The following is a 25,168-nucleotide window of genomic DNA, read 5'->3' as shown; positions in this document are numbered from 1 at the left end:
TTTATATACCCGTCATTGGGCGAGCATACATGTTATATGTTTTCCTCTGTTCTTCGGTTGCGCTCCGGTGGCATACCGAACATACTCGAACATGAACCTGCCTCGCAACTATCAAATCTAAATTATTAGTTAAAATCCGAGCGGGAAGTGCCTTAGCACAGTTGTCAAAAGACATCAAGGCTAAATTCAACAAGATCATGTGTAAACACCACGAGGAAAGTGAGCATTAACTTAATGTTTATAACGTGTAAATAAATGAAAAAAAAAACTCTTTCCGTCGGTTTTTCTTAAAAACGTATTATTAAATTTTTTTTTTATTTGGCATAATTCTCTATGTATCTTAAACTCTCAATCTAAGATATTACACATTTTTTCAAATTATTCCTGTTTGCTAGAAATAATTACACAGTAAACTTTTGCGTTGGCCTGAAAATTCAAAAATAGTGTTATTAAGAAAACTACTGACAAGCTATACAAGTGATTACGAGCTCAAAAATATGGATAAGCAGAAATTATCAAACAAAATCCGCAATACAGATTTTCTATTTTCCCTAGAGATAAAAAAGATTTTTTTTAGCTCGGAAATATAGATTTTAATGTGGTATCACTGCTTACGAACTGCTTTGATGTGATGAACTTCGACAAGTATTTTTGTCTTCGATGGGCAGAATTGAAATTTTGTTGATAGGTCTCCGGAAAGTCGAACCATCTACGGATACATCAACTGCCCGAATCAGACCGTCACTTCCCGGAAACACTGCTGAGATTCGACCCAATTTCCAGTGGAGAAGGGTCCTGGTTGGGTCCGGTTGTGTAGAAGAACAATTATACCTTCACGAACGTTGGGCATCACCTGTAATTTTTTCTTCCGTAGTTGCAGCGTTTTGAGATAGTCCTGGTTCCAAGCACGCCAGAAGTGCTCGCGCATTAGCTTAAGATGTTGCCAGCGATCTATGCGGTTTGCCTTGATATCTTCAAGCGATGGTTCGGCTTGAGCGATGAGAGGACGTCCAATAAAATCAGTGGTTTTCAATCTTTTTTGCTTCATTCCGCCCTTTACGAGAGTTAATCTCAGTGTTTCCCCTCTATAAGTATTTCGAAAGTGATTAAAAAAAAGGATATATAGTCTGTCAAGTCAGTATGGCACTTACGCCTGTACATTTTCCGCCGAAATCTTAATTTATGAAAACGTTGTCGAAGAGCATATCTCCTGTCATCTTCGATATCCACTCTGTCACGTTGTTTTGTTTCCATCAACAGTATTGTAGGAAATCCATATTCACATAAATAGTTACTACCAAAAGACAACAACACTCGTAGCGCTTATTCCGCATATCTGTATAAGAATCGATCATTTGAAGATCGATGACTTTGTTCTGAAATTGATCCGAAACTTTCGTCACTGCCAGTCGGAAGCGATTTCGAGCCATGTTCAGATCTTGTTCTTTGATATAATGAGAATATGTTTCAAGTTCAACTTTAAGTCGTAACAAAAGTAGTTCAACTTCCATTTTTATGATCCACTGTACTGTTTCGTAGTCTGTTCCATCATGAATCACTGACGAAAGTCTTTCAAACATTGCGAAGTTGTTCAATTGAACATTACATTTCAGTATCCAATAAAGTTTTTGTGGCAATTTTTGCTTATCATTGCCATCTTCAAAGCGAAATAAATGTGTGATATTCCTTTCCACAATTCCCCCCTTTTAATGACAAAAGTCTCCACTAGGAGGGAGTTCAATGCCTAATCCAACATGGACCAGCGACACTGCGAATGGAGCCGATGGAACAACTCTTGCTGGTGGCAAACTTCCCATAAGCTGCGTTGTCTTGGATGGATTCGTACTGAAACATTTAACGCAGCATCGAGTGACTTGTCGAATAGTAGATCGGGCTTTTTATAATCAATATCGCTGACGCATTGCGTTCATCAGGCCAGGCTGTCCGATATGAAGCAATTCTATGTGCATTCATCAGTCGAACTATAGGGTCTTTGTCAGGTACGATTATTTGGTGTTGATTGTTGAACGGCAATCTGGAATGACTCAGGCGACTACCAACTCGCAGTATACTGTTACTTTTCATCGGCCGGAGATTACCGATTCTTGTGCAGGGCTCATTAGCAAGAACTCGTTCAATTTCATCCCCTAAGTGAGTTAGTTGTATTATGCGGATGACAGCTTCTGACGATTGATACACCTCACGAATAGCCAAGTAGGATCGTTCTCATTCAGAAGCAATATTTTTGCAATTCGCACAAACCGCAGGATGTATCCCATTATTCTTTGTATATTTGTGATTTTTGAAGATTTTACTTGAATTTTCACCAGGAATTTATTTATAGCGATATTGCAGCCAAATTAAGAAAGATAGAAGTTGGGTGTCAAAGAACAAATTGTAGAGCGGTTAGAGAGCTTCAATTTAATTGATAGAAACAATCTAGTTTAATATAAATTCTTAGAATTAAATAAATAATAACATTAAAATTATTAACTTTTAAGTGTTTAAGTGAGTTAGTTGTATTATGCGGATGACAGCTTCTGACGATTGATACACCTCACGAATAGCCAAGTGGGATCGTTCTCATTCAGAAGCAATATTTTTGCAATTCGCACAAACCGCAGGATGTATCCCATTATTCTTTGTATATTTGTGATTTTTGAAGATTTTACTTGAATTTTCACCAGGAATTTATTTATAGCGATATTGCAGCCAAATTAAGAAAGATAGAAGTTGGGTGTCAAAGAACAATTGTGAGCAATGGGCCCATTTTTCTTGCGCTGGTGTGGATGAGAAAATCGCTGAGGTTGATTGGCTCTGTTTGCGATGTGTTGCATCTAACGTTCAACAACTTAATGTTCCTAAGCCTGTGAAGACGCGATCAAATAAAGGCAAAAGTGGATTGAGAAGTGATGCGGGTTCTGTTCGCGGCAATGGATCTGTTTCGGACCTAACTGAGCAGCAGTGTGAGGAGGAACAGCTAGCGCGTGAAAGAGCATTTGCGAAGCAAATGGAAATCCGTGAGTCTAGATTACGTCGAGAGATAGAATGGAACGGAAAGCAGTTGGAAATGGAACGGAATATGCGCAAGAGGGAACTTGAAGCGCAACGCTTGATGCAGGCAGAAAAGCTTAAACAAGAACAAGAGCTATTAGAAACACAGTTAGCAGATGAACAAGCATTCTTTAAGCAGCGGAACGAGATTCGGTGTAAAATGAATAACAGTCTTCAGAAAGTTCAATCAGTCGTGGAAGAAGGAGCTGCGGTAGCTGAAGCGTCGGAGCAGAAAGTGAAGGATTGGTTAAAAGATCAGAACGCTGAGGAATCCCGGGGAAGAGATGTACGTGGAGCTTACAGTAAGGGTGGGAAGCTGATGGTCAACGTTAAATGTAATGACTTGAAACTCCAAAGCCACCGTTTTGAAGAATCAAAAACACCAGTTAAAGAATGCGTAGTAGATCAAGACGAGTCTGATAGTGATGAAGAAGAATGTGAGGGCGAAAATTTGTTGGTTCAGAGCGAGGTTGGTAGAGATCGCAGTTTAACGGGGGGTCAAGTCTTAAAATTAACTCGTGAGCAGATTGCTACGAGGAAAGTGATATCCGGCAACCTACCAAAATTTAACGGGGATCCGGAAACATGGCCGCTTTTTATAAACTGCTTCGAGAATACAACCGAGGCTTGCGGTTATTCAAATATTGAAAACCTTGAACTTTTGATGAACAGTTTGGGAGGAGAAGCACTGAATGCTGTGAGAAGCATGTTGATACTTCCGGGTTCAGTGCCGGAAGTTATTCGAGATTTGCGCAGGTTATTTGGCCAGCCAGAGAAATTGTTGGGAATGTTGCTGAAGAAGGTAAAGAACGCCTCAACGCCGACGACAGATAATCTGCAATCATTTGTGAGGTTCGGCATAACTGTTAAGCAACTCTGTGATCATTTAGAGGCAACCCGCCTTCGTGATCATCTTCGCAACCCGCTTTTGGTGCAGCAACTTGTTGAAAAACTGCCACCAGACTATCAGATGAAGTGGGTAGAGTTCAAACGTGGTAAGAAGGGAACACCACTACGATTGTTCACTGATTACATAACAGGGATCGGTGACGTCGCCTCCGAAGCAGCGGCCTACTCGTCACTGGACAACGATTACGCGCGATACTCGAAGAATAAATCTGCAAAGAAGAACGAGTTTATACACCTACATGATTTGGCGACGGACAGTGATGAGGGAATGCAGCAGGAAAAGGCAAACAAACCATGCTGGATCTGTCAGCGAACTGATCACCGGATTAGATACTGCGACGACTTCAGGAAGATGAACATCGTAGAACGGTTGAGAGCTGTAGAGAGACTAAGGTTATGTAGCCTCTGTCTAAATAAACATGGCGACAAACCTTGCGTTTCCAAGATACGGTGTACGGTAAAGAACTGCAGAGCGAATCATCACACACTTTTACATCGCGTGGAAGAATCCGTGCAGCTACAGAAAGTAGAATGCAACGCACACAGAGGGGCAGATCGGTCGGTTATATTTCGCATGGCACCGGTGACGTTGCACTTTGGTAGCAAACGATACGATACTCTGGCATTTTTAGATGAAGGTTCGTCTACCACGTTGGTCGATGAAGATGTTGCATGTCGATTAAAGGCGGAAGGGGAACCTGAGCCGCTCATTGTTACGTGGACGGGAAACATTAATCGTTTCGAAAATAATTCCCGTAAAGTCGAGTTAATGCTGTCGGTAAAAGGATCAAAGGAAAAGATTCCACTAGAGAATGTTCGCACTGTATCAGAGCTTTTGCTTCCAAAACAAGACACACATTTTTCAGATGTTGTGAAGCGGTATCCACACTTAGCTGGACTCCCTGTGAATGATTTTCCAACAGGGCAAGCTGCGATATTGATCGGTTTAGATAATCTACATCTCTTTGCACCACTGGAGTCACGGGTTGGCAAACAAAACGAGCCCATTGCTGTGCGGTCTAGAATAGGTTGGACGGTATATGGTCCAGAGAAGCGGAAGCCGAGCGTCAGTACTTTCCTAAATTTGCATACAGTCACAGCAGTGAGTAATCAAGAGTTGCACGATTTAATGCGCAACCAATATATGTTAGAGGAGTCTAATTTTTCGTCGTTCCCTATTCCTGAACCGAAGGAAGAACAGCGTGCGAAAACGATTCTGCAAGCTACGACTAAGCGGATAGGAGAGCATTTTGAAACGGGGCTGCTATGGCGAGAGAATGAGCGGCGCTTTCCCGACAGCTACCCGATGGCCCTGCGGAGAATGAAGGCTCTTGAACGAAAGCTGGAGAGAGATCCATCGTTGAAGCGAAATGTTTACCAGCAGATCAATGATTATCAAATGAAGGGCTACGCCCACAAAATTACCGACGCAGAACAAGCGCAGACACCGGGCTCGTCGGTCTGGTATCTTCCAGTGAACGTGGTTTTGAATCCACGTAAACCACAAAAGGTGCGTCTGGTATGGGACGCTGCGGCGTCGGTCAAAGAAGTGTCTTTGAACACGGAACTGTTGAAGGGGCCGGATATGCTGGTACCACTCCCGAAGGTTATTTGCCAGTTCAGAGAACGCCCCATTGCATTTGGCGGAGACATCCAGGAAATGTATCATCAAATCCGAATTCGTGTGGAAGATAAGCAAGCGCAACGGTTCTTATTTAGATTTGACCCAAGAGAAGTACCTCAGGTGTACGTGATGGATGTGGCCACCTTTGGCTCCACGTGTTCGCCCTGTTCCGCGCAATTTGTCAAAAACCTCAATGCGGAACAATTTGCGGAGAAGTACCCGGATGCAGTGACAGCAATTCGTGAGAAACACTACGTGGACGATTATTACGACAGCGTAGACTCGGTAGAGGAAGCGATCCAGCGGGCCAAGGAAGTGAAGTATGTGCATTCAAAAGGTGGTTTTCACATCAGAAATTGGGTGTCAAATTCGAAGGAATTGTTATCGGAGCTAGGTGAACGTAATTCGGATGCTGCAGTCCATTTTAATCGGGATAAAGGTACAGAGTATGAGCGTGTGTTAGGCATTGTTTGGGAGTCTGTAGAAGATAGCTTCTGTTTCGCCACCGCGTCGAATACAATGTACAAGGAGTTTCTTGATAGCGAAAAATGTCCAACGAAACGAATTGTACTAAGCTTCGTAATGGCCCAATTTGATCCAGCGGGGTTCCTTACCCCCGTCACCGTACGGGGAAAGATGCTAATACAAGATCTCTGGCGCACTGGCTGTGATTGGGATACGAAGATCGATGCGGAGTCGCTCGAGAAATGGAGATGTCTGATAAATATAATGCAGAATATCGGGTCCTTCAAACTACCAAGAAGTTATTTCGGCGGGGCCAAATCGAGCGAGATAGAGGGTCTTGAGTTACATATACTAGCTGACGCAAGCGAAAAGGCCTATGGGTGTGTGGCTTACTTTCGAGCGATTGTTAAGGGCGAAGTGAGGTGCGCATTGGTGATGAGTCGTTCTAAGGTGGCTCCACTAAAGCAGGTATCAATACCGCGCCTAGAGCTACTAGCAGCAGTTCTTGGCGCACGACTATCACGAACGATTCATGAAAACCACAGTTTTGCGATTCACAGAGTCATCTTCTGGGTTGACGCTAGTGTCGTCCTTTCGTGGATTCGGTCAGATCAGAGGAGGTACAAGCAGTTCGTCGGTTTCAGAATTGGCGAGATTCTCAGTATAACTAAAGTGAGCGATTGGCGTTGGATACCGACTAGACTAAATGTGGCTGATCAGCTAACGAAATGGGGTAAAGATCCGGAGATGCATTCCGACAGTGTGTGGGTACGAGGACCCACATTTTTATACGAAATCGAGCAGAACTGGCCAAAAAAGGAACTATCGCCAGCAAACACAACAGAAGAACTTCGTATCCACTTATTATTGCACGAAACAAAAGAACAAGCAATTCTAATCGATGCAACGCGTTTTTCCAAGTGGAACGTGCTCGTTCGGACAATCGCGTCCGTATTTCGCTTCATCTCGAATTGCAAACGAAAGACCAAAGGGTTACCGATTGAGACATTGAAACCAACGGAACGTCAGGCGAAGGCGTTGAAGCAGAATACAATGGCCTGCATACGTGTACCGTTGCAACAAGAGGAGTATGAAAAGGCAGAACATTGTCTGCTAAAAATGGCACAGGCGGAAAGCTTCATCGACGAGCTGAAGGTGCTGAAACGAAATAAAGATAGACCAATAAATCAATGGCTTCCGTTAGAGAAATCCAGTCCACTGAAAAAGCTGACTCCGCTAATCGACGAAAATGGCTTGATTCGAATGGAAGGCCGCTGCGAGCGAGCAGAAGATCTTCCGTTTGATTTAAGGTTTCCAGTAATTTTACCAGACAACTCAAGGATTACCAATCTGATTGTCCAAAACCTTCATGAGAGGTGTGGTCATGGATATCGACTAGCGGTGAAAAACAAACTCAGGCAGTCGTTTCACGTAATTCATGTGGATGCAGTGGTGAGAAAGGTATCGTCGGCTTGCATCTGGTGCAAAGTTCATCGTAATCGTCCTCAAGTTCCTAGAGAATCTCCGTTGCCAGTGCAGCGATTGACTCCGAATCTCAGACCATTCAGTTTCGTGGGAGTTGATTACATGGGACCATTTGAAGTGGTTGTTGGACGGCGCAAAGAAAAACGCTGGATAGCATTATTCACATGCATGGTAACGCGAGCGGTGCATCTAGAGGTGGCTCATGGGTTAACCACGCAGTCCCGCTTGATGGCGATAAGCCGTTTCATCTGTCGTCGAGACTGGCCGATCAAATTTATTTCCGATAACGGTACCAATTTTCAAGGGTCTAGTAAAGAGTTATTGGCGCTGCTTGAAAACATCGTGTTCGATTGTGCAGATCAATTCACTAATGCGAGGACTAAGTGGAGATTCAATCCACCTGCGGCACCTCATATGGGGGGTGTGTGGGAGCGACTGGTTCGCTCAACCAAAGAAATTTTGAAGGCCCTAGATGATGGTAAACGACTTACTGATGAGATTCTCCAGACGTGCATCGTGGAAGCAGAGGACATGATAAATTCACGTCCGCTTACGTACGTGTCACAAGAATCAGATGAAATGGAAGCGTTGACGCCAAATCATTTCCTGCGGGGCCCTCCATCCAGCCTCCGAAACGCAGCGATTCCACCCCCGTATCCGGCTGAGGCTCTTCGAGATACCTACAAACGATCACAACAGTTAGCGAGTGAGCTGTGGCAACGCTGGATCAAAGAGTATGTTCCGTCATTGAATCAACGCACAAAGTGGTTTGGCGAAACGAAACCACTGAAAGCGGGCGACTTGGTGTATATTGTCGAAGGCAACAACCGGAAGTGCTGGGTCCGCGGAATAGTAGAAGAACCCATCGTGTCTAGCGATGGACGTATACGGCAGGCATGGGTGCGTACCAGAACTAAGCGATACAAGCGTGCTGTAGTGAACTTAGCCGTGCTGGAGTTAGAAGCTGGTAACACCGAACCGGACATAACTTCCGGACCAGGGTTACGGGTCGGGGAATATGTTGGGAGCACTGCAGATCTACTACCGCACGGTATGTGAAGTGCCACAAGGGTGGATATGTTTGTAAACAAACAAAGTTGACAGAGATAGGAGAGAGGTTGAGAATGAGAGATAGAGTTGCCAGAAGAAGAAAATAAAGAAATACTATACAAGTGGAATGTTATTGATAGTAGGAAATTTATGAAAAGGAAGTGTTTCTATAGAGCTGAATTAGATACGAAAATAATAGAATTCAGGACATTACACATAGAAATCTTGTAAGCATAAATTCAAATTAAATTTACAAGCTTTGAAACAATATTTATGGCACAGATACAACGAACAGGAATTTAACATTTCACACGGAAAAGTATTTGGAGCCAACGTATAAAACAAATTGTCGATCCACACGTAGAGAGTATATAGAGGAAGGAAGAAAGGAAGAGGAATTAAGAATTTAAAGGAACACTAATTGTAAGGAAAATAGTATCTTAAATGTATTTTTTTTAACCATAAAATAAATTACAGCTTTGATCGGCTGAAAAATTAAAGGTCGATTAACAAGGAAGTTTCTTTGTTCGATCCGAACAATATATATATATATATATATATATATATATATATACATATATATATAATAAACTATTCGAATGATGTTATATTATAACACATATTGTAAAACAATTGATTTAACTATGGTTCTCCATAGTTAACCACCAAGCACTCATTCGGACTAGCTTACGAATTGTGACTTGTTCTTGCTTCACCGCACATCGCATTCCATGCTTATATATAACAGAAATTCGTTCAGAATCACATTTGTTTCCGAGGGGCTGCAGAATGAAATTTGTCGTCCCACGCAGTTTCTATTGCGACTGGTTAAGATGAGATACTCCATGCACTAAAGTTTTCTAATAAAGCAAACTGAAATATGTTTTCATTATAGGCTTTACTATTCAATTAAAATAGTGATGCACAATAAATAAATGTATTACTAAAACGAATGAAGTCAATTCATAGTCATTCCCATACTCATCGCAAAGGTATAAACCTGTTCATTGTATATTATCGTCGTGGAAAATCTACCTCTGAGTCACCCTGCTCGGTACTCAGCTGTTGCTTTTCCTCGTGGAAAAGCACGTTTGTTTACATCCTATTTATTTAAAATACGCATGCGTTCATAAAGATCGGATAACTTCGTATAAATTTGCATTCACATTTTCAGTATATTTTCACTACTGAAGAATGTTACTCGAACTGCTCAGAAAACTACAACTTTCAATACTGAAAATACATAACAAAACTGTTGGTGGATCGAAAATAAGCGTTTTTCTGTAAATTATAAAATATAAGGTAAAATTCAAGTACAAGTTTCATGCGTTATCACTACAAACCGAACCGATCATCGGGATGAACCAATACGCCCGTCATGAGCCATTTTGATTTTTCTGTGACATTGATTTTTCCCATTAATTCTACTCAGTTAACTCTGCATGATCGTAATATAAATAGAGAATTGAACTTCAAAGTTTATAGCAGAATGTAGAATATAATAAATCGATCAGTTATAATATCGTACATGATATAGTTGCTGGTTGGAAATGGTCTGACCTAGCATCAAAGCCAAGTGGTATCATCAGCTGGAATTTCTCACCAAATGAATCATTTTTTGGAATCAAAAGATAGTGTATGTTCGAAACTATGAAAAGTTCAGTGTTTATAATTTTAATTTTCAAGCCAATGTTGACACGTTTATCTAAAAGTATGTGCAATAAAAATTCGCATTTTTTGCAGTCCGACAAATTCTACGGAGTAATTGTGGTGATGATGGAAATGTAGTAGTGCAAAACACATTCAAAATGTTATATACATATTCGGAATCTCATTCAGACGTCGAATCAGAGCATCATGCCAGCTCGGCCAGACACAAAGCCAAACAAACAGTTTATAAGCATTCAAATTTTAAGGACAGGAGAACATCTCATGTACAAAACAGAGCTAGCACAGATTTGAAACGGAGATCTAGCGATAACAGCACATTTAATGCGAATTACAATCAATCGAATGAGGCATACAGTGTTCAGAAATGTAAAAGAGAGACGTGTCATGGCTCAGCATCATCGAGCGGAACTGGGGACTCTTCTGGAAGTACATGCAGTGATGGCGATTCCTCGTCATCATATGAAGATTCTAACTTACCATATCCTGGATTTGCGGAGTATTCTCTCAAATATCTCAGTCAAGATACGAAACCTAGAATATGGTGCCTACAGCTAATAACAAACCCATATCCTTTTCAAATATAATTCATAATTATTTACTTATTCGAATTGTATATTATTATTTTACCATCATTATTTCGAATAGCTGTCAATCTGTTCTCCAAAATATAAAATATCGAATTATAGTTCAATAGTTAGGGGTGGCTGACATACAAATGAAACACAAATTTCTGCATTATTCGAGAACTATTCAAGTAAACGAAACCAAATTTGGCATGTGGTGGTTTTGGGGTGCAATAAATGTTTTTATGGTGGTTAGACACACCTCCCCCTTCTCTAAGGGGTGAGGGGTCTGCCATACAAACGAAACACAAATTTCTATAATACTCGAGAACTAATCGAGAAAACGAAACCAAACTTGGCATATAGAGGTTTTAGGGGGCGAAAAATGTTTCTATGGTAAGTAAACACTCCTCCTCCTTCTCTAAAGGGGTGGGGAGTCTGCCATACAAATGTAACACAAATTTCTGCATAACTCAAAAACTAATCGAGATAATGGAGCCAAATTTGGCATGTGATGGTTTTAGCGGGCAAAAAACGTTTCTATGGTGAGTAGACACTCCTCCCCCCTCTCTAAGGGGAGGCCGCCATACAAATGAAACACAAATTTCTGTTTTATTCGAGAATTAATCAAGCAAACGAAACCGAATTTGGCATGTGGAGGTTTAGGGGTGCAATAAATGTTTCTATGGTGGTTGGATACTCCTCCTCCTTCTCTAGAAGGGGGCTGCCATACAAATGAAACACAAATTTCTGCATAACTCGAAAATTAATCAATCAAATGGAGCCAAATTTGGCATGTGAAAGTTTTAGGGGGCAAGAAACGTTTCTATGGTGAATAGACACTCCTCCTCCTCTCTAAGGGGAGGCTGCCATACAAATGAAACACAAATTCCTGCATAACTCGAGAACTAATCAAGCGAATCGTGCCAAATTTGGCATGTGGAGGTTTCTATGGTTAATCAACACTCCTCCCTTCTCTCTAAGGGGGAGGGGGGCTACCATACGGATGATGCATAGGTTTCTGCATAACTCAAGAACTAATCAAGCAAATGGAACCAATTTCGGTATATGGAGGCAACAAATGTTTCTATGGTGGTTTGACACTCCTCCCCCCCTTCCTATATGGGGGGACTGCATTACTAGAGAATAAATCACTCAAACGGAACCAAAATTGGCATGTGAGGTTTTAGGGAGCAATAAATGTTTCTATGGTGGTTCCACACACCTATCCCCTATCTACTGCCACACAAATGAAACACAAACTTCTGCATAACTCAAGAATTAATCAAGCAAATGGAACCAAATTTGGAATGTGAGGGTTTTTGGGTACGAGAAATGTTTCTATGATCTTATGACACCTCTCCCTCCTCTGGAATGGAGGAGGGGTTCCAATAAAAAAATACACATATTTAAATCAAACCTATTCCAGCCAAACATGACAATTGAAAATTTTCGGAAAACTCTGAAGAAAATGGGGAAATTTGCTAAAATTCAATTTGCATATGTTCTACAATTTCATAGTGACAAGCGTTTTTGGTCCATTTGATCTTTGCGCTAACGAAATTGATCTTTGTTCGAAAGTGAAAATGGATTTTAATGAGATAAAACTCACTCCTATAGCTTCTTCTATCTATATAAATAAAAATGGATCGCCGAATAAGCAAAATAATAATAAGAATAAGAGCAAAACTCGAGGAAGGAATCAATAGGGCTGCCTTTATTCTATAATATTTTCTGTATCGATTCCATGTAACGGAGAAACATGTTATTTGCAAGTGGTTGAAAAATCTTGAACGAGGATTGTGTCTGAAAATAATCTTATAGTGGAAGGTAATTTTGAAGGGTAGATTAGAAGATCAATCAATGAACAGTTCTGCGATTGGACCCATGAACGTGCGCTTGATAAGAAAATGTGAATGTGATAACGAAAAATAAATCTTGGGCGGGACGAAGTTTGCCGGGACAGCTAGTTACAAATAAAATTGTAAGTGTTTATTATGAACATTTCCAATATATAGTGTTAATAGTTGGATCTTTTTCAATCTATTTCTACAGTTTTGGTTTATTATCAATTCGCCAAATCAAATCTATCTAGAATCTAAAACTCGGCTCACCTACTTCAATTCAACTATTATATTCATTGAAGCAGTCATAATAAATGAAAAAAAAAATGGAAAAAAATTCACTCTTTGCACTCGTTTATTACTGCTAGGCAGATTAGACCAGGTCCTCGAAATTATTGACAAAACTATTTAAAACAATTCATAAGCATATTTCGTACAATATCGTATACGAACACGTTTTCCTGTCGATTTTCCTTAGCATAGTATTTTTGTGAAAAACGTGGTTTGAACGTGTGTCTATGTTAGTCATATTATTAAACTGTGTTACGCTAGGAATGTATCAACCGTGTGTAGACGATGCCTGCGTTACAAACAGATGTAAAATATTACAGGTACGCATTTTATGATGGAATTGAATGAACAATTGACAGGTTATTTGTATAATTTTCAGATATTCGATGACATAATCTTCGCGTTCTTTTCATTAGAAATGACCATCAAAATTGTTGCCATGGGCGCATGGGGGAAAGGCACTTACTTGGCAGACTCATGGAATCGATTGGACTTTTTTATTGTACTAGCTGGTGCTTTAGAATACTGTCTACAAGTTGAAAATTTGAATCTTACTGCGATAAGAACGATCAGAGTACTACGACCTCTCCGAGCAATCAACCGAATACCAAGTGAGCATTTAATGTTCTTGTACTATTGAACAATAGAAATTACATGGTTATTAATATATTTTAATGGCGTTTTAGGTATGCGCATATTGGTTATGCTATTACTTGACACATTGCCTATGCTGGGTAATGTGTTGCTATTGTGCTTTTTCGTGTTTTTCATTTTTGGAATTGTTGGTGTTCAACTGTGGGAAGGAATCCTCCGACAACGTTGCGTCATTAAGCTACCAGATAACGTATCCGCTCCAAAGTAAGTAGACTCTGGAAAACGTCAATGAATGTGTTGATAGATGTATTTTATTCTTAGTTTTATACTGTCGAATTTGCTTCAATAATTAAAATTGACCTGCCATGTAATGAACATTTTCATTAGTTCCAATGACAAATGTTTAATACAGCTTGTCCGGATTTGTGCTAGTGTTTATTTTCATCTATATTCATTCTCTAAAAACGATGTAAATATATTATCCTTTAAAGATGCGCATATATGATTCAAACCTTCATAAAAAATTGAAACAACACTTATATTCAAAATCGGCCAGGTCTGTTTGCTTGAGTGTTAATTTTATTTACCTTTTTTCAAAAGAAGTTGCAATTATAAAAATGCAATTAATTATTTTACATGTACAGTAGGAAATGCATTTAAGTAAACAGCACTTTATAAGTTTTACATTATTTGTACAGGAGGAGGTTTGTTTAGCACCTGTCCAGTATATCAATGATGGAGGAATTAGTATGGAATAATAATTTCATGACATGGTTTTATGATTCAAATAGCAAAATAATTGGCATAGTTGAATAAGTCTGATGTTTTTTATTATTATTTGAATGCTTTTTGAACAAATCGTATTCTCTATATTTTCTTTGTAGCATTTTTACGCCCCGTAATCATTACTATAGAATAGTGACCCAGAAGCAAAGGAAATCTGAGTAACGATATTTAGTGCGCTAGAATCTTAGTATTTAACACTGTGTGGTCTAATTAATTATTATTATTATTATCATTAATACGACTCAAATATGAAACAAACATCAAAAAGTTCAATGCTGAATACAACTGATGGTATTCACTGTTGTTATTTATCGATATTTGTAATCGATAGTGTTCATCTTTATAATCCTAAATTAAAGATAACCACAACAACAATCTTTCTATCTTATGTAAATATTCGTATACGTTTAGATTCACATTAAATAATAAGTATTCAACCTATTGCCGTAACAGAAACCAAAGTTATATTAATAAACTTACAATAGATTGACATTCCTGTATTTTTTTAATAGCATGTCTTTGTGAATAACTAACTCTATTTACTTTTAATACAATGTTAGAGAACGATTGTTCCATAATCCGGTAAAGTTGAGTGCGTGCCTTCGAGGGAATATTTCTCAAGTATACTTCTGAAATGAATGAAGAGATTACGTTACAGAAGAACTCCGATTATCCGCGCAATAGTCTGTCGAGGTCACCGGGATTAACGAAAATCTCGGATATTTCGAAAGGTTTTTCAGCACGAAGACAATGTTTTACCAATATAGAAAACATCAAACTATCCACCGTTAAGGTCGTGTACATCAGAGGTGAAATCCATGACCAAAACAAAAGAGCATGCGCCTACCACTCTTTGACAAATTTTGGGAAGGCCTATAGATTTACTATGGAACTAGCTTCCGCGAATAGGTCGCTACGAAGATCATCCGCTCGCGGACAATTGGGGTTCTACTGTACTCATACTTCGAAACGGTGCGTCTTGAAGGTAAGAGCCAAGATTACTTGCCTTTCGCTGGTTACTAGTGAACAAGATACAAACGAATAATGCAAGATCGATGCATAACGAGTGCATATGCAATGTAAAGATGTTTGTAAAAAAATCACAAACATCAGCACTAGCAGTCTCGCGAACGTAGTTTGGTCCATGAAAAGATGGAAAGGAAAGTAATAAACGCCGCAGGATGGAAGTGGTAAACCTAATAACTGATCATAATATCCCTCGTTTGTCTTGTTATTTGGTTTTAATATTCGAACACATTTTGTTAATGTTTCGAAGGTTTCCAGAACTGGTACTGTCACATTGCACGGTTCTGTTAATAACAGATCAAATTTTTTGAATTCACCAGATTATAATTACTTAGATTATGAGTTTCGCCACACTAAGCACACAATTTAAACAGGCATCGAATAGCCGCAACAAGGAATAAAATCCTAGTTATATTTCTATCTGTTTTGAATGAAGGACTACATTAAAATCAATGTTCTTCTAACAAAACGGTCATAAACTACATCGCTTAAATACTGGAATCATTTATTTATTCCAGAATACACTTAAAAAACATATTACTTAAAAGATGATCAGTAGCTCCAAAATATTTACGCTCCATGAAGCGTATCACAACGTTTACATAAACCACACTTACAGTTTATACTATCCAAATACAAAAAGCCATTTCCGGGACAGAACTTGTTGAACCTTTTTAGAATTCAATAAAAAGTAGCTGTTTGCAAACACAATCATCCCATACATATTTTCAATTATCCAAATGTTATGTTTCCAGTTTAAGGTACTTTTTAATATTATTCTTTTTATTACAGTCAAAAGTTTCTTTGATTTTTCATTTTGAAATTTGCAATTATGCCGCGTTAGAGCTAAGTCTAATGGAATCGGCTGTCCTACCACATCATAACATAATCATTTTACATGCTATTTATTATAATCTTGTTTCAGGACTATTCCAGATGAATACAGAGTTCGTGTGCGCGTTAATTCGTAAGAGCTCATTATTACAATCGACGATGGCGTTACAGTGTCTTATTAAATACTATGTTTAAGTGTATTCTATCAGCTACTATTCTTAAAATCTTTCAAATATGCCTAAAGTAGATAAATCAATTTTCGCCAACAACGTGCACTTAACTAGACTAGACACAATAAATGTTTACATGTGTTGTAAAACAAATGAGTTTCATGAGTTTTTGAGTATCAACTATTATTCTTGAACAGCTGCTTTTATTTATTATCAGATAACATCAATGTTTTGCAAGGTGCAACAAGGATGGCTCAGGCATATGAACACGTTCATTTACACTTACAAATTATGAACATGTGCAAATTTCTGTTCACTTGCAAATACTCAAAACGTTCTAAGATTGTCAACTGCAGAATACTAGTTCTACTACCTCATATACAGGATATTTTCTCTAAATACAAAAACGTCCAAAAATCTAAGAAGGAAATTAGTTGATGTGACAAATGAAATTGTAGGCGATATTGCGAATAACAAGAAGGTTTCAAACACTAGAAGCCGAATTTGATAAGGCAAAAGTATCAATTTCTTAATTATGGTGAGCATGTGCTAGAAATCACAAATTACAATTATGGAGAAATTCATTTTGCTATGAGTTTCGATAATCTATAATCTATTTTTTAATTTCTTTCTAAGAGAGATTGAAAACTGTAGAATGGCCTCCGGGTGAACTTTAGGGCTTCTGGAAGTACGAAAAAGAAAATGGAGAAAATTTGTTTGAATATAAAAATGAACATATTTGATTATCAATCCAGCTTAGAACGATTTATTATTACTAGATTATTTTAAAGGATATATATATATATATATATATATATATATATATATATATATATATACAGCGCGGACTCGATTATATACAGTTTCTGATTTACTATATATTAGACTATCAAAAAAGTCCTGCGGTATTTCCGCGAGGTGTCGTTGTAAGCGCGTAGTTCTAGTTGTATTCATTGTATCGAGTCATACTATAGCTTGTTGGAAAGGTATTTTTGCTATAATATAGTCCTTGACAGTGTTTTGTTTGGTAAAGTCGTTCGTGAGTTATAGTGTCGCAAATATGGAGCAAAATAAAGAGAAAATCCGACATGTTTTAGAGTACTACTATGACAAAGGCAAAAATGCATCTCAAGCTGCCAATAACATTTGTGCAGTTTATGGACCCGATACAGTTTCCATTTCAACCGCACAACGATGGTTTCAACGTTTTCGTTCTGGTGTAGAGGTCGTCGAATATGCGCCACGCTCCGGAAGGCCTGTCGTCGAAAATTTCGACAAAATCGCCGAATTAGCCGAGAAAGACCGGCATAGTAGCAGCCGTAGCATCGGCCAAGAGCTGGGGATAAGTCATCAAACCGTTATTAACCATTTGAAGAAGCTTGGATTCACAAAGAAGCTCGATGTATGGGTGCCACACACGTTGACGCAAAAAAAACATCTTTGACCGTATCGATGCATGTGAATCGCTGCTGAATCGCAACAAAATCGATCCGTTTCTGAAGCGGATGGCGATGAAAAGTTGGTCACTTACGACAACGTGAAGCGCAAACGGTCGTGTTCGAAGCGCGGTGAGCCGGCCCAAACCATCGCCATGCCCTCATTAACGGCCAGGAAGGTTCTGCTGTGTGTTTGGTGGGATTGTCAAGGAATAATCTATTATGAGCTGCTTCCCTATGGCCAAACGCTCAATTCGGACCTGTACTACCAACAACTGGACCGCTTGAAGGTAGCACTCATGAAGAAGAGGCCATCTTTGATAAACAGAGGCCGCATTGTCTTCCATCAGGACAACGCCAGGCCACACACTTCTTTGGTGACGCGCCAGAAGCTCCGGGAGCTCGGATGGGAGGTTCTTTTGCATCCGCCGTATAGTCCGGACTTTGCACCAAGTGACTACCACCTGTTTTTGTCCATGGCGAACGAGCTAGGGGTATTATGAAGTTGGCATCTCGTTGGGAACGAGTCATCGAACAAAACGGCGCATATTTGACTTAAAACAGATGATTGTAACTAATTTTATGAACAAATGAAAATTCAAAAAAAATACCGCAGGACTTTTTTGACAGCCTAATATAATCGAATCAAAAAAATATTTTTTATTGGTTTTTTTTTGCATGTATTTTTCTTTTTTTTTATTTATAAAAGAGGATTTTGATTTTCGATTCATCCCCTTAAAGTCAATTAATGTATTATTATTAATGTCATCCTGATTTTTTTATTAAACTGGATTGTTTCTATCAATCAAGCTCTCTAACCGCTCTACAATTTATATATTTTTTCAAACTGTATATAATCGAGTTATATATATATATATATATATATATATATATATATATATATATATATATATCCATATACCCATTCCATGTCAAACCGATATAGTGGTTCTCAGATTTTCGGAAGTGGAAATTTTGTTCTTTGTCGCAAACCATTATACCCAAATTTTTTTATATTTTTGTTATGGTGACCATTACCATTTTAGGGTGGTCCGAAAAATCAAAATTTCCACTTTTTTCATAAAATTACATTTTTCAAAAATTCATAACTTTTTAACTACTGAGCCGATTCAAATGATCGATATATCAAACTAAAGCTAGTCATTCTTGGAAAAATACTACACTTGCAAAAATCTCAGGTTTTGGTTTTGTCATTATTGATTGTATTTGTTATTTATAGTTTTCATGGTCTCGGGACCAAGGGCGCTATATTTTTTTATATTTTTTTATGGAAAGCTGAGGATCTTTCACATAACATATCTCGAAACCAGAGAGGCGTTTTTTTTCGTTTGACATTTTTTTTCCTGAAAGCTGAGGTTTTTTCACATAATATATCCGAATACCAGAGAGGTGTTATTTATATATAATAATATAATCATGAAAATAGGTACCATGATGAGAGCAGCGTTATTATTATTATTTTTTAAGATTTTAAATATTGCATGATGTGCCAGATTTCGTAAAATAATGAGTTCCAATATATGTTATCTCTAATGTGTATTTCATTGTAAGTTCTCTATATCAATGAACTATCGATATTGAAAACAAAATCTAATTGTGTCTACTGTAGTAATGGATATATTGTCAATAATATAGTCCAGAAGCATGTTTTCGTATTGAATAGCAGTATAATATCGCTTTTATAAATTATGTTTTTTTTCTATTCCTAATGAATAACAAACCATAGCATTTCATTTTACTATGAGTTTTCGAAAGAACAAGACTACATATGTTCAAAGCCGGATGATTCAGGAATGCATTTATGTAACAACTTACCACCGTACAGAATAGGACCACTTGTTTGCAATGGTAGATATATTGTAGTGTTCCATTTAAGAGATACATACGTTTCAAAAATTATATTTATTTGCAGATTCAGCGATACCTCTTTCCAATAATATACCTACGCCTACTTCATGTGTCAATTGGAATCAGTATTACACAAATTGCACCCAGCTTGGAAACAATCCATTTCAAGGAACTATTTCATTTGACAATATTGGATTGGCATGGGTCGCTATATTCTTGGTTTGAAAACATAAATTATTCGTGTCATTAAATCAAATTTATTCCATTTTTCTCGTTCATAGGTTATATCACTTGAAGGGTGGACCGACATAATGTATTATGTACAAGATGCACATAGTTTTTGGGATTGGATATATTTCGTATTATTGATTGTGGTAAGTGAAAATAACTCTCTGTAACCCCTCCTTTAGTCATATAGTTTAAATACAATTTTATTATTTGATGTGACAACACAAATTATTGTTCTAGATCGGATCCTTCTTCATGATTAATCTATGCCTAGTCGTAATAGCAACACAATTTTCGGAAACCAAGAAACGAGAAATGGAACGTATGCGTCAGGAGAGGGCACGATTTACATCGACATCTACACTTGCATCTAGTACAAATAATTCAGAACCAACAACTTGCTATGCTGAAATAGTGAAATACATCGGCCATTTATATAGAAGATTTAAACGACGCATCATTAAGAAGTTACGATTGTATAAGTATGAATGTTTTGTTGTTATTTTTAAAGTAGTTTTTTTGCACAAAAAGCTTCACGGGCGAAAAACGAATAGTGTTATATTCAAGAGTCTGAATTCTAATGCCTTTATAACATTGTCATTTCAATTGACTACAGTACCGAATGCAATATATCACTTCATTTTTGGGTGCTCATACACTGTTCGACCGAAGCCAAATATTTGACTCTTTTTGACAGATAAAATTTGGTCAACGTGTACTGATCAAATATATTCTACACAAAACACGACAAGCAAATATTCAATTATTGGATGCCTTAAATATTTTTTCAGTCTGTTCTTCGAACCTGTCGGTACATGGTTAGGTTACCCTGGATATTTCAGTTGATTTTTTTTCCATGTTCGGTGTTTGATATTGTTTACTACTGTTTAAAATTGAAGAGTGGCAAACAAAATAGTGTTTGTACAAATATCAAATCAAACATAATCTGTCAAAAAATATCAAATATTTGACCTCCGGGCAAACAGTGTACGGCCACCTTTTGTTGAGTAATTCAATGTTCAATGCGTTAGATTTATCCAGCTATTGCGCTTTATCTCAGGAATACAATTAGAATGTATTATGAAAAATGTAAATGTATGTGTTGTTTGATACCAAAAAATACATTTTGGTTGTATCCCTGAGAATAAATCTAAAAAAACAAGAAAACAATATAAAAATTTAGATAAAAAATATGCCGAAATCGAAGCACTCACGATTTTTCTGATTAGTGTTGATGTTGCAAACTGCAACTGTCAGATTTTTAGAGATTGTACAATCTACGAAATTCCCCAATTATCGAGAATGAAAATGCTTGTATCAATCTCCATTATATCATATTTTTTATTGTTCTAGGCGTCAATTAAAACATGGAAATGAAGGATTATTGCCACACACACCAGAAACATTGACTTTATCGCCAAATAAAATTAAAGTGCACCATCCAAAATGTCCTAGACTACAAGCACTTCCTCACACCAATGCTCAGAAAAATATCCAAGAAGGCAACCCACCATGCACAATATATCCGAAAATACCAAAAAATACATGTGCTACAAGTGGCGAGAAACGCCAATCGTCACCAGATGTTTCAGAAATGATTTCATTGGAAAACATTCGCAATAACAACTTGAACATCTGTTCCAACTACTCTGGTTTGGAAGACAGGCATAAACATGTGTTGTTGAAAGTTCCGAATAATGAAAATGTAAGTAAAAACAGACCGTCATCCGATCTCTATTATTTATTTTTTATTTTTTTAGAAGCAATCAGCAGCAAATTCATTAAGCCCACCATCAACAGGTAGAAGAAGATCATCTGTTATGTTTAACGAATATGTTGTACTTCATACACCTCCAACCATTCCAGAACCAACTGCAGATAAAAATGTTTATTGTTTAGAAAAGATGACTCAAACAAACGATGGAGGTATCTGGCAGGTAATAAACTAAAAGCATGAAACAATTCTTTCATAACTCGTTTTGTTGTTATGTTTAACATTGTATAGTAATATTCATTCAAACTTCCAAAAACTTTCAGACTCTTAATAATATCGTAACATTTCCAAAAAATATGGGCCTGATTCTCGAATACACTTCACGGTAGAAACGAAATAAACGGCACGCCATTGAACTACGTTTTACGAGTTAGTGAAGTATCGAAGATAATAATGAGTTTTCAGGCAGAATGAGCACTTTTCAAATAAAAAATCATTAATGAAAATTAACTTCTTCGTATCAAACTGGTATTCAATGTAAGTGGAAAACTTTGTTTCGTTCATGCGATAGAATACTCTCATACAAAAATCTTATTTGAAGATGATTTGATATTAGAATGATTAGTTTAATGGGAAACTGATCTCGTATCCAGATGTCGACACCGTACCGTTGTCATCGCGGATACGTTTCATTCCGTTTCCACCGTGAAGTGTATTCGAAGTGTATTCGAGAATCAGGCCCATATTTCTGAAAATTAATCTCATTTTTCTCATTTTTTAAAATTTGTTTCCGGTTTCACAAATTCGATTATTGTTATGCCCGTGGGAAATAATCAAACCAACACATACTATTTCAGGTTAGTTTACCACAATCCATCCATGCTATGACAAACGTGTTCAATGATTATTCGGATTTGTGCTTGACGGATGCAATGACTTGTCAAGAGCTATTGGCATTTTCAGTAGCCTTCTCTGCCGCATTGCCAACAGGTCAAACTACATTAGAGTCATTCTATTCAACACTCAAAAGGAATCGAACGACTGAAATAAACAACCGGAACACATTCTTAGTGTCATCAACTGGAAATATACAAAGCTTCAATGCAGATACTGTGTCACTAAAATCATCCGGAAATGTATCTAAAAGTTTGCAACAGGATTCATCGAATATGAATAATATAAACAACGACGAGTTCTCGTGCTGTTACGACCTGTATCAAAACATCGGAACAACAAATCACCAGCGAAGGAAAAGATCTAAAGCATACAATTGTGTGACATATTGTTTCAAAATGATTCAAAAAACCTTCCATCATACAAGAGTTTTCATAAGACAAATAGTAGAACATAAATACTTCCAACAAGGGATATTATTTGCTATCCTCATCAACACTCTATCAATGGGCATCGAATATCATGATCAACCAGAGGAGTTGACGGCAATTGTAGAAACAAGTAACATTGCATTTTCGGCTATTTTTGCTGTGGAAATGGTTTTGAAAGTAATTGCAGAGGGTCCGTTTGGCTATGTTGCGAATGGATTTAACGTTTTCGATGGCGTGATTGTGATATTAAGGTAATCATTTTAATTTATTTTTAGACTATTTCTATTGCACCAATTCTATAAAATATTAATTCGTATTAGAATTGTTTTTGCTGTGGGGGTGTTAATCCATTAATACAAAATAGAACATTTTTGAAAAGTTCAATCACAAGTATTGTGGAAATCTTGAATTTTACTGTTAATTTTTATGGAAATCCAAAAACTAAAATACTGCTTTTTCTTTTTCATTCATTTTCATATTATTTTAGTGTTGTCGAGCTTGGTCAATCTTATTTGGGCGAAGGACAAGGGAATTCGGGTTTAAGTGTTCTCAGAACGTTCCGATTACTGCGAATTCTGAAACTGGTACGGTTTATGCCGAATTTAAGACGTCAACTTTTTGTGATGTTGAGAACCATGGATAATGTGGCCATATTCTTTTCATTGTTGATATTATTTATTTTCATATTCAGGTAAGTTGAGCTTTAATTCTTACGTAAACATAATTCAATAATAATAAAAACCTAACATAAAATATTAAGGTATGAATTGGTGATTAATTTAAGGAAGGACATTATTACCTAATCATAGTCGTTTTCTGGCTACAAACACTATTAAAACGTGCAAGGCAATAGTTAGAGTTTTTCTATTACTTTGCTATGAATTGAGTTAATGTGTAGCAAATGTATACTTCTACATAATGCCGAAACAATATTGGCAAAATTCTGGTAACAACAAATCCTCCAGCAATGAAAAATGTTTTCATTAATATATTCGTTTCAATTGCTGTCAAATAATCAAACATTGCAATTTTATCAATATTTTCTAAGTATCCTTGGAATGAACCTATTTGGCTGCAAGTTCTGCGAAAAAAATGAAGCGGCCGATGGTGAAGTCGAGTGTGATAGGAAAAATTTTGACAGTCTATTATGGGCCTTGGTGACAGTTTTCCAGGTATAACAACGATATTAAAAATTTTAACCCTTTTTCGTTTGCTTCCATTGTACATGCTCATGCATCATATAACGAGTTTTTATTAAAATGCACCAGTTTACCAAACCAATGTAATGGTTGGAAAATTATGTTATATTACTTTTCAATTAATTATAGTATGCTCACCATTTAAAAAATGCATTATTATAATTTTTAATCAGATCGGAAATGTAGTTACAAGAATATTCTACGAATTGATTCGATTGTTTTGCATAGCAAAGTTATGTTATTTATTTGAAATGTGTGACGTATGAAAACACATATTTATACTACTTGTGTTATGTGATGGTTTTTGTTTCTGTTGTACGTGCTTGTTTTGAAAATAATTTATCCTAAATAATTTACAGGTGTTTGTAATATCCATTATTTCGAATATGCTTTGTTACTGTCACGTTCCTTAATGTTCATCTGACTAAAATGAATGGAAGCGCATTGATTCAAATAAAACAACAGTATTGGCTTTTCGAAATGGAACATTTTTCACTGTTTACTAATCTTCAAGAAATTTTGGTATCACTCTTCGAAATTAGGACGCATTTTCTAAAAAAGACTTGTTCGAAGGTAAGTTATTGACAGGGCTACCTTATTCGTTGTTCAATGGGCATTTACAACGAAGAATGTGAAGCCTTGAGAAAATTATGTTTCTTCCAGTTAGTTGATCCATTTTTATTGTCGAATATGCCATTACAAAGAAAATTTCATGAACAAAAACCTTAGCAGACAGCAAACTATCATACATGTTGACCATACCGTTGATCTCCTCTCATAAATAATTTTTAGCAACAGATATTGAGACAAGTATCTATTAATCTACAAGCTTGGAACATAAGGGGTAGACAATGATTTTGTTGTATAGTTACCATTAGTTAAAGTTAGTATTTCTGAAACAACATTCCCGTCTCAGTACCAGAGCATAAGAATGTTTATTCGACCTTCTATTCAGTTGATACTATAGAAAATAATCCATCTCTCTCTAGAGAACCTAGAACAATCTCGAGACGTCCAACGATTATTCAAAA

General features: G+C 37.3%; 3 protein-coding genes across 12 annotated transcripts in view; all 3 read left to right on the top strand.

Annotated features, from left to right (window-relative positions):
* The first annotated feature begins 1,740 nt into the window (after positions 1 to 1,740).
* Positions 1,741 to 7,056, top strand: LOC129774614 (uncharacterized). Its single transcript, XM_055778384.1, has 3 exons — positions 1,741 to 1,884; positions 2,867 to 6,905; positions 6,974 to 7,056. The coding sequence occupies exons 1-3, from the start codon at positions 1,741 to 1,743 to the stop codon at positions 7,054 to 7,056; spliced, it is 4,266 nt and encodes a 1,421-aa protein (XP_055634359.1).
* A 49-nt stretch (positions 7,057 to 7,105) lies between these two features.
* Positions 7,106 to 9,077, top strand: LOC129774613 (uncharacterized). The gene is made up of 2 exons (XM_055778383.1): positions 7,106 to 9,010; positions 9,065 to 9,077. Exon 1 carries the CDS (start codon positions 7,106 to 7,108, stop codon positions 8,594 to 8,596), a length of 1,491 nt encoding a protein of 496 aa, XP_055634358.1. The 3' UTR covers positions 8,597 to 9,010; positions 9,065 to 9,077.
* A 683-nt stretch (positions 9,078 to 9,760) lies between these two features.
* Positions 9,761 to 25,168, top strand: part of LOC129774707 (voltage-dependent T-type calcium channel subunit alpha-1G) — a 25,825-nt gene continuing 10,417 nt past the window's right edge. The window contains exons 1-16 of one of the 10 annotated variants that reach the window (XM_055778586.1): positions 9,761 to 9,889; positions 10,331 to 10,823; positions 13,165 to 13,276; positions 13,336 to 13,567; positions 13,643 to 13,814; positions 14,435 to 14,494; positions 19,550 to 19,671; positions 19,736 to 19,890; positions 19,953 to 20,045; positions 20,140 to 20,381; positions 21,253 to 21,604; positions 21,660 to 21,699; positions 21,766 to 21,836; positions 22,471 to 23,189; positions 23,426 to 23,629; positions 23,987 to 24,110. In XM_055778586.1, coding sequence (XP_055634561.1) covers positions 10,396 to 10,823; positions 13,165 to 13,276; positions 13,336 to 13,567; positions 13,643 to 13,814; positions 14,435 to 14,494; positions 19,550 to 19,671; positions 19,736 to 19,890; positions 19,953 to 20,045; positions 20,140 to 20,381; positions 21,253 to 21,604; positions 21,660 to 21,699; positions 21,766 to 21,836; positions 22,471 to 23,189; positions 23,426 to 23,629; positions 23,987 to 24,110 — 3,126 coding nt within the window. In that variant the 5' untranslated portion in view covers positions 9,761 to 9,889; positions 10,331 to 10,395. Of the gene's footprint in view, positions 9,890 to 10,016; positions 10,224 to 10,330; positions 10,824 to 13,164; positions 13,277 to 13,335; positions 13,568 to 13,642; positions 13,815 to 14,434; positions 14,495 to 16,287; positions 16,330 to 19,549; positions 19,672 to 19,735; positions 19,891 to 19,952; positions 20,046 to 20,139; positions 20,382 to 21,252; positions 21,605 to 21,659; positions 21,837 to 22,470; positions 23,190 to 23,425; positions 23,630 to 23,986; positions 24,111 to 25,168 lie in introns of those variants that run through there. The other 9 variants (XM_055778589.1, XM_055778585.1, XM_055778584.1 and 6 more) reach the window with 9 other exon arrangements.

Source organism: Toxorhynchites rutilus, chromosome 3, assembly GCF_029784135.1.
Source record: "Toxorhynchites rutilus septentrionalis strain SRP chromosome 3, ASM2978413v1, whole genome shotgun sequence".
In the NCBI taxonomy this organism is placed as follows: Eukaryota; Metazoa; Arthropoda; class Insecta; order Diptera; family Culicidae; genus Toxorhynchites; species Toxorhynchites rutilus.
The sequence above is the reverse complement of the archived record's forward strand: the minus strand, read 5'-3'. Positions and strand labels throughout refer to the sequence as shown.